This window comes from Nansenia antarctica (assembly GCF_963989245.1).
Source record: "Nansenia antarctica genome assembly, chromosome: 1".
NCBI classification, from domain to species: Eukaryota; Metazoa; Chordata; class Actinopteri; order Argentiniformes; family Microstomatidae; genus Nansenia; species Nansenia antarctica.
The window spans coordinates 42,957,807-42,967,806 of NC_137674.1; the positions used below are offsets into that span (position 1 = coordinate 42,957,807).

At 44.4% G+C, this 10,000-nt stretch overlaps 1 protein-coding gene across 1 annotated transcript in view; it reads right to left on the minus strand.

Moving 5' to 3' along the window:
• eipr1 (EARP complex and GARP complex interacting protein 1) overlaps positions 1–10,000 on the minus strand; it is a 60,400-nt gene that overhangs the window by 17,153 nt on the left and 33,247 nt on the right. The window contains exon 6 of the mRNA XM_080550588.1: positions 1,561–1,697. Within this exon, the coding sequence (XP_080406714.1) occupies positions 1,561–1,697 (137 nt within the window). The remainder of the gene's footprint in view (positions 1–1,560; positions 1,698–10,000) is intronic.

Here is a 10,000-nt window from a genome sequence, read left to right on the forward strand (position 1 = left end):
CGCATGCACACACGCACGCACACACCTCTGTGTCCTTGGCTACCTGACTCCACCGTGCCCCTGCTTAGACCTCCCAGTGTGCAACATGCAAGCTAAATACAGACATGGCACGCTATGATACAGGCCTTTTCAATAATCTAAGCCCTCTAATTTTTGTAATGAAGAGGAATACTTTTGACTTGAAGGACTCTTATCATTTAGCATGAACTGGTCAAATATCATGCCATATTATCTATGCAGGACATTTGGAATGCTAGCATTGCCAAATTCTCTGGGTGCTACAACATGTTTGGATGAAAAACATGGTTCCAATCTGTCGTATAGGTTTAGAAATATTCTCTCTCCCTCCCTTTACACATTCTCTCTCTCATTCCAGCTCTCTCCATCCCTCCATCTCCACCCCTCCTCTCACTCAATCTCTCTCCGGCACTTTGGCGTTATCAGAGCGATCGATGGCGAGGTGATTATTATTCCTCTGGCAGAGCCCACACACAGCCTGAGCTCACTCCATCAACCGTCTCTCTCTCTCCCTCCCCCCCTCTCCCACCCTCCCCCTCCCTTCTTGCCTCCCTCCCTCCCTCCCCCCCTTGCCTCCCTCCCTCCCTCTCCCTCTTTGTCTCCCTCCCTCCCCCCCTTGCCTCCCTCCCTCCCTGTACCACATCTCACACCTCACTGCCGGAGCTAGCAGCAACTGAGTCACAGGGGTCTGATAACTGTGAAATGATGTTAATCAGTCATTGAAGGGTTAATGTATAATAATATATATGTTCCATACATACAAGAGGAGGTATTTACAACAGCAACAGAGGAGCTCAAATCTGTAAATATGGCTTTAGGGATATGATGGTGGTACATAATGTTTATGGATGGGAGCCGAGTGCTGATAGCCTATCGATTCATCTGGGATGAGTTTTGCACAATTTTTCTTCCACCAGTCAGTCGGAGATTTCGGTTAAGCTCCAGTATTGGGGTTTGGTGCACGCACACGCACGCGCACACACGTCGGTGGTACTACTGGGGTATGGATGAGAGCCGAGTGCTCATAGCCTATCGATTCTGGGATGAGTTCTGGGATTACTTCATCTGGGATGAGTTTTCCACAATAATAATATTTCTTTCATCTGTCAGTAGGACCTTTTGGTACGTGGCACCCACACAGACACAGACACACTCACACTCAGTGAGAGACTGACATACTGTAGATGACCGACAGACAGACAGACAGACAGACACAGACACACAGGCACAAACGCACACATACCAGTGCCTCATTGTAACATCTACTAACATCTAGGCCTATATTCTTTAGAAACACCTTGGTTAAACATAATGAACTCACCTAATGTAACTCACCTCATGGTAAGCATGGTTCATTCATAACGATTAAGAAAAAAAAAGCCTGATGTGATTTTGAAAATGTAAGGATACTGGGTGGTAGAACGCACATATCTCGGAAAAGTCATGAAAGGAGGGTCCTGAAATTTGATCGAGTGCAAAGATATAACATTTTTCTTTACTCACAGGGGTCAAAGTGTTCTGTGTTAGTGTTAACTAACATACCTCATGCTGCGGAGGTCCCAGCCGCGGATGGCTGTGTCATTGGCGGTGGCCAGCTGGGTACAGTTGTGGTGTGGGCTCCACTTCCCAGAGGTGAACTTCAGCTGACCTTTGCCCTCCAGGGTGGCACTGCTGGATAACTGGAGGGGAAGGTGTTCAACCAATAATCAATACACCTGGTTGGATAGCTTGAATCTGTCAATCATCACAAAATCATTGTACAGACACACAGAAGAGAGTCCAAAGGGACAGATTTGGTCATACATAAAATACATCTACCATTTGTATTTTATTCTTCATGCTTTATAGGTATGATGATATCTGCCAATTCCGTCTGGCCTGACATACTAGAAATACTGGGCTACTCTATGACAAATAATACTGTGTCAGGAGAGAAACCTTATACAGCACTGGAGAACACACTCCGTTGTAGACAGATATTGCTAATGTTAGTTTGGCTTAGTCCTATCAGTTGTGAAGGATCATGGCTCTCCCTACCGGATAGCATCCTCCTCTATAATGGAGACCGTGTCTACGCCAAGTCACAGCTTGTAATAAAGTCCTTTGTTCACTCACTCTGATTGTTCCTCTGGTGGTTGTCTTCTTTGGCGGGCAGAAAGCTTGCCAAATGTGCCTTCCAAAAAAAGTGAATAAGCACACTTTTAACTACTTGAGGGGTATACTATGGAATCCAGCTACGGGAGTTAGCAAGCTAATTTTAGCTCCAACTCTGGATTTTGGCAAAGTTAGCTTGCTAACTCCCTTTAATTGCTATTAAATTACTTTGTAAAAGACCCCTTGGGGACCACCACCCGAGAAACCATCAGACATCAGTGAAAAAAGGATTCTGTTACAAACTGGATTGGCGTGGCCATTTTTAAATGTCATATTTTTGATAGTCTCTCTCTATCTGTCCATTATGACTTTATAGAGGAGGATACTATCCAGCTAGGCTCCCCCACTCTCATTCACAGTAACTACGCACCCCCCCTTCCCTGCAACTCACCACGCCTGATCGCATTTTTACTGATTGACATACAACTACCTACCCCCTTAGTGTCTAGTTGCCGGCCCTATATGTTCCATATGAGCAGGGCCGGCCCAAGGCATAAACGGACTAAGCGGTTAGGGCCATAACCACTAGAGGGGGCCACACTAAAATAAAAATAAATGTTTTTTTTTTTTTTTTGGAGGACTGATGTTGGATGGTCCATTGAGTCCATCTTAATGAAAGGATAATAGTTAATGTCATTTTGGAATCAATATCTTTGTTTTTATAGGGTCTCTGATTTGCATAGGAATCAATGTGGATCAGGTTGTCATTATTAGAAATGTATACAGTTGAATGGTGGAGAGGAAAAAGTAAATGGGACAACATCATCTCAGTCACTCGACAAAATTGGTCTATATTAAAGTGGCCCAAAAAATAATATTTGAAGCTCCCAGTTTCTGCACCATCTCTTGTGTGAAGAATAGTGGTAGCTGTATCAATTTATGGGTATATTTGTCACTGGCAGGGACTGAGGAGTTTGTCAGGATCAAGAAAAAATGATAAAATTTGCTGAGTTGGTAGTGACATCCTAATCTCCACAGCGTGTAGCCTAATTGATTCCTATGCAAATCAGAGGCCTTATAAAAACAAAGATATTGATTCCAAAATTACATTAACTATTATCCTTGCATCAAGACTCAATTCAACTTACTGAGTGATTTGTTGATGACATTTTTGTCACTATTTTTAGCTAATTTTATGCACATGAAGTATTTCTGTGTTGCAGACATTTCTAAAAACTTTAGTTTAGTTAAGTTTTCACTTTGTCATTATTGGGTATTGTGTGTGGATTGATGCCAATTTGTTATGCCCCCCCATGTCAATTAAACACCCGTCTATCGAAAAAACGCCCATCAATCGAAAACTCCAACCCCGTGACAAAACGTGTGTGTGTGTGTGGGGGGGGGGGGGCACATTAAAAATCTCGCTTAGGGCCACAAAAGTCCTAGGGCCGGGCCCTGCATATGAGACCTGGAAATGTTTCTTACTCCAAAACATTTTTCATGGAAATGTGTTATATATAGTTAGGAGAGCAAAGTTAATAATATAACCATTCTCAAATTCATAGACAGAGCTGGATGCCTGGGACTGACCATTCATAAGATCAACGTGCCAGTTTTAATCATGTTTTGAAGTTATACAGTTTGTTTATAATTACATCACTTTCAAAAATTGTAAAATGTAAAACAAGCTTAAATGTTGGGTTCTGATGGGGTAAGACAGTTGAAATAAGCTCATGTGGCATTTTAAAGTTATATTCATTATGGTAATATATAATCATATCATTTAAAAAAAAAAAGATTGAAAGAAGTATTCAACAAATCAACAATGTTTTAATTCAACATATTTCCATTGCACCTATTCACATGAACTTTAGTCCAAAAAATTGGTATTAACTCAATAAAACTACACAGCTAAATAAATTGTAACATTCCAATCCATAAGTAAAACTATGCCCAATGAAGTGGCATGACACAGGAAAAAAGTATTAAACACAGTAAGTAAAGCACTATACCGTCTTTTTCCATTAATGAGTTCTCCTACCTGTGCTAATTAGAATCAGCTGGGTTAGTGCATGTTGGTGGGAAGGTACTTCCACTCTTTGAAAAAGGATTTCCCACCTCTGAATACAAGTAAACAAGTCATTTGTCACTAAGGTTTCCTGCCAGAAGCATTTCATGATGGGTAGAGGCAAAGAGAAAAAATATATACCAATCCCATATTGCCCCTTTAACCTTATCTGCCATACCTTTGTTTTACCATCAATGGCTTGATACTTTTATTCAAATGAAAATGATGACATACAATTGTATTCTTCAATTCTAGATAAAAATGTTCGGTCAACATGACCCTCATCAGATCTGAGGTCAGTTTACCAAAAGCTCTGTAGCTTATGTCATAATTAATTTATTCTGACAACCCAGCCGCAAAGCCGCAAGAGAGTAACAATTGTAAAATCAATGTTTGCAGGTAAGTCTTCTGTGTGTGAACGAAATTCGTTAAATCAAGGTCTAGGAGGGGAGTGGGCCTGGATTGACCGAAGCTTTCTGGAAATTCACCAAGGTTGGCTTGTTGTGGTAGCATTGTGTATAAGACCCATATGTTCTCTTCCAGATGAAGGTAGAGAATTAATCAATGTATTGACCTTCCCCGTATGGACAGACCTCCCTAATCTCTCTCTCTCTCTCTCTCTCTCTCTCTCTCTCTCTGGACAACAAATGGAGGGAACAGGGCTGGATGTTATCGATCTGACCTTTTATTGCAGAGGGGAGATGAGGGGGTAGAGAGGAGTAGAAGAGGGGGTAGAGAGGAGTAGAAGAGGGGGTAGAGAGGGGAAGAAGAGGGGGTAGAGAGGGGAAGAAGAGGGGGTAGAGAGGGGAAGAAGAGGGGGTAGAGAGGGGTAGAAAGGGGAAGAAGAGGGGGTAGAGAGGGGTAGAAAGGGGGTAGAAGAGGGGGTAGAGAGGAGTAGAAGAGGGGGTAGAAAAGGGGTAGAGAGGGGAAGAAGAGGGGGTAGAAGAGGGGGTAGGGAGGGGTAGAAATGGGTAGAGAGGGGTAGAATAGGGGGTAGAGAGGGGTAGAAAGGGGAAGGAAGGGGTAGAGAGGGGTAGAAAGGGGTAGAAGAGGTGGTGAAGAGGGGGTAGAGAGGGGAAGAAAGGGGTAGAGAGGGGTAGAAGAGGGGGTAGAGAGAAACACAGGGTAAAGTGTACAGAGGGAGAGAGAGAGGGTGAGATGGAGAAAGAAGCAGGGGTTTAAGTGGTGAAAGAGAGAGATGAGTGGAAGAAAAGGGAGGAGAGAAGAAAAGAGGGAAAGGGGAAGAGGAGAGGAGAGGAGGACAAGTCATGTATTGTTGCCTCCCAACACCTATTAGTGTTAACTAAAGCAGCCACTCTAACACACAACACTGTCGGACGCCTTCATTTAGAACCTAGCATTAGCTTACATAATGCTATTTGTCCCACGTACTCAGACATTTATGCTTGCTCAAGATTGTCTGGATTGTTCGGCAGAGTGTGTTTGAACAGGCGCGGCGGAGTGTAGGTGTGTATGTGGGGGTGTGTAGGTGTGAAGTCTGTATGTGGGGGTGTGTAGGTGTGAGGTGTGTATGTGGGGGTGTGTAGGTGTGAGGTGTGTATGTGGGGGTGTGGAGATGTTCTCACTGAATTCCGCCAGCATCACTAATTGATGAGCCAGACACATGCGCGTACAGACACATACACACAGACACACACACACGCAGACACACACATACACACAGACACACACGCACACAGACACACATACACACAGACACACACAGACACACACGCAGACACACGCAGACACACACACACACACATACACACAAATACACATGCACATGCCCACGCACACTTAATCAACCCAAATCCATTCACACTACAGCTGGACAGGCCTGTGATGAACACATCAGCCTGAGTCCTTCTGATGGAGGGAGGGGATGAAGGAAAGGAAAGGAGGGAGGGAGAGAGAAAAGGGGAGTAGAAGTAAATGGGGGGGGGTGACTGGTATGGACAGGGATAGAGGGAAGAATATTAGTATTCTCATCAGCACTGGAGGAATCTGTCTGGACTGATAGAGAGAGAGAGGAGCCTATCTCTCCCTCTGAATCTGTCTCTCTCCCAATCACTCTCTCTATTACACTCTCTCTCTCTCACTCCTGTGCCCTCACTCCATTGTTAATGGCTGCTGTGCCCAGGGCAGGCTGTGTCATTCCATAGCTCCCTAATCTACAGCCCAGGCTGACATTAGTGTCACTGCACAGGGGAAGGACTAAGGCCTCCACACACACACACACACACACACACACACACACACACACACACACACACACACACACACACACACACACACACACACACACATTTTAATCATTTATTTATGTCCACATAGAGACAAGTATACAGGGACACAAATACTGAATGCACAGATGGGATGCATTCACAAACAGACATGGACAATGTCTTTCACATACAACAGGACAAGACTCACGGGTACAAGTAACACCGTCTCCGCCATATATGGCGGCTGCCAATAATCGCAGAGACAGAGCAATACTTGCTGAGCCTTTTTGCTTCTCCCTTGGACATTCCCAGTAGACGTAGTCCTCTGACACACACACACACACACACACACACACGAACAATGTTTGTGTGAGACTGCAGTACTTGCACAGAATACGACAGTATACTGACCCTCTGTCATCGGCTGCTTTAAGCAGTGATGTCATTAGTCTTGGCGAAGTCATAAATTAGACGTTTCTAATAACTAACTCCATCTCTTCATTGTCATGTGTGTGTGTGTGTGTTTCTTGATTTTCGTGATGCATTCGGCACTTTAGCACATAATGTCATGTTAAGAGCTCTGAAAGACATACATCTACCCAAGGTTTTTTATGACATTGTTAAAGATGTGTACTCCGGTTCATTCATTCAGGTAATCTGTGGTAAACAGCTCACAGATCCAATACCTCTCCAAATTGGTATCAAGACAGGCTGTCCATGGAGTGCAGTCAATTTTGTACTCGCCATAAATCACTGGTTAAAGTGGCTTTGTAACTGTGCTCCCCCAAATATCATTTCCCCTAACCCTGTCCAGATGATCATGATCATCTAGATGATGTGGTCATAGCCTCCAGGCAGGAGGAAGTTATTAACACCATGCTCTCCAGAACTGACTCCTTTTTGGACTGGTCTGGATTAGAGGTTAAATATTCCAAATGTGCAGTGTTTTATGAAAGGCGGAGCGGGGGAAACCGTTGGTACCGATCTAAATCAGATACCACACCTGTATTCAAAATCAATAACCAGCCACTCAGAGCTTATTCATTGCATGAAACATATACATATCTGGGTCATAAATTCAACGTGGCAGGAGAGTGGAAAGATCAAGTTGCAGACATAATTTCTGAGTACTCCACCAGGCTTGATTTGATAGATGCATCACCCCTGCCACTCATCATGAAACTAGAAGCAGTCAGACAAATAGCCCTGGTCAAGGTTCAGCATCTGTTTTCTAATGTACACATTCCACGCAAGTCGCTACGTGAAATGAACGATAAGACCGTACTTTTGTTTAGAAAATGGACTGGACTGAACACTCATACCACACGTGACATCATATTCCACAGCAAACAGGAGGGCCGACTCGGAGTTCCTAACTTTGAGTGGACTTATTTTGCCACCAGACTCAGCCATCTCCTGAACATGCTGAACAGTGACGACCAGTGTGTGAGGGAGATGGCTAGAGCCTCACTGTTCTTGGACTTACGGAGACGCAAGGTCCCCATGGCGCGTCCATCAGAGTCTAGTTTCCTGGGATTTAAGAGGAAAGCCAGTGGAAAGTTGGACACTCACTCCCCTGGATTCGGAGTGTGGTCTGACTGGCCTGACCTCAACGATCTCTGCGGCTGGAACAACGTGGCCCTGGAGTGGGTGGGGTCAAACTCAGTGGCGGTGGCTGTCTCTGAGGAGATCATCACTGACCCCAGCATCTCAGTGAGGGCAACCATTAACATCTGTGGGACAGATCATCTTCTCCCCCAAGTCAATACCCGGGGACACCTTATGATGGCGCTACGACAAAGACAACGACAGCACTGGACTGAACTGAAATTGCAAGGGAAGCTGGCATGTCTCCCTGCTGCTGATCACTCTGTCTCTCACGCAGTGTTCAAAAGTGTAACTCTTGACGAGTGTATTGTCACCTTCACTTTAAAAGCTAGGCTGCAGGTCTTACCAACGAAGCTAAACCTCTCCATCTGGCTTCCTGACAGTCATAGCCCACACTGCATACATCACAGTCACCAGCAGATAACTGAAACCATGCCCCACATCTTAAATGGTTGTCATGCTTATAAAGGGCTCTACATATGTAGGCATGATCGAATTGTGGATCTGATTTCAGAGGGTGTCTTTTCCATATTCAGGCCTGCCGCAACGCTGTACAAGCACTCCACTGTAAAGCCCCACATGTTCAGTTTGTGTAGTGACGAAGAGTCTTTAGGAGTGTTCTCTAATATTTCAGCAAACACCCCCGATGTTGTAATTGTCAACGAAAACCACAGAGAGGTGCTTATTTTAGAAGTTGGCTGCACCTTTGACCATAGCCTAGAGAAAGCCTTTTTAACCAAAATCTTAAAATACCAACAGCTGGAGCAGGCCATATCACAACTGGGCTACAGATGTCAACTTTTAGTTTTTATATTAGGCAGCCTGGGCCATGTCCATAAGTCTGTTGTTAGAGGCCTTCATATGGCTGGTCTTCCTAAGAGAAGGGCCAAACAGTTAGCAAAATATTGCTCAATATCCGCTGTTATTGGTAGCCGCTCAATATGGAGAAGGCGGTGCTTCCTGTACCCATGAGCGGGATACTGTCTGTCTTATTGTATTGATACTGTATCTGTCAACCCACTGTTATCATCTGGTGTGAATAACATCCTGTGTGTGGCAGAACTGGTTGTTGGCTCAGCATTACTGTAACAGATTGTTTCCATGATATCAAAATGCACTGTTAGTATTTATGTCCTTTAGAATTGTACATGTATGTGGACATAAATAAAGCATTTAAAATGTGTGTATGTGTGTGTGAGTGTGTGTGTGTGTGTGTGTGTGTGTGTGGATGGAGTTAAAGCTTTTCTCAGGATTTCATCCAAGTCTGTTATTAGCATTAATTTCTTTTGAGACGAGACGAAGGGGAGGAGAAAGGATGGGAGAGAAGGAAGAGGAGAGAGGAGATAGGGAGGAGAGGAAAAAGGGAAGAGGAGATAGGAGAAAAGGAAGAGGAGAGAAGGAAAGGTTGTAAATCTATGGCCTCCACACACACACATACACACAGCTGCAGAGACAAAATATGATGTGTATGTGTGTGAGTGTGATCGCGTGAGCGTGTCTAATGGCAATCTTTGCATTCGTCCCCTGTGTGCCACCATGTATGTGGGTGTGAGCATTGGAAAGCATTGGTGAACCTGATAGCAATCTTTGAGATGGCAGCGATTTTTCACAGGTTCACATTAGCGCGCACACACACACACACACACACACACACACACACACACACACACACAAATGTCAAGTCGGGGGTTGCGTCCTATCGGGCCTGCTGACCCGGCTGCCCTTTGCAGATCCCTGTATGAGCACATTAATTACTAATGACTTCACCTTCCCCATTATTCAAGACTGCAGCTAGCCTCACCACTAATAGAACATTAACTGACCAACCCACACACACACGTGTGCGCGCGCACACACACACACGCATGCTTGCACACATGCATGTGCACACACACACACACACACACGCTTAATGTCGCTATAACTACGGACATTTTAATTGTGAAGGCAGTGGAGTGAAGACGCAGAAAAAAGGTAAATAACT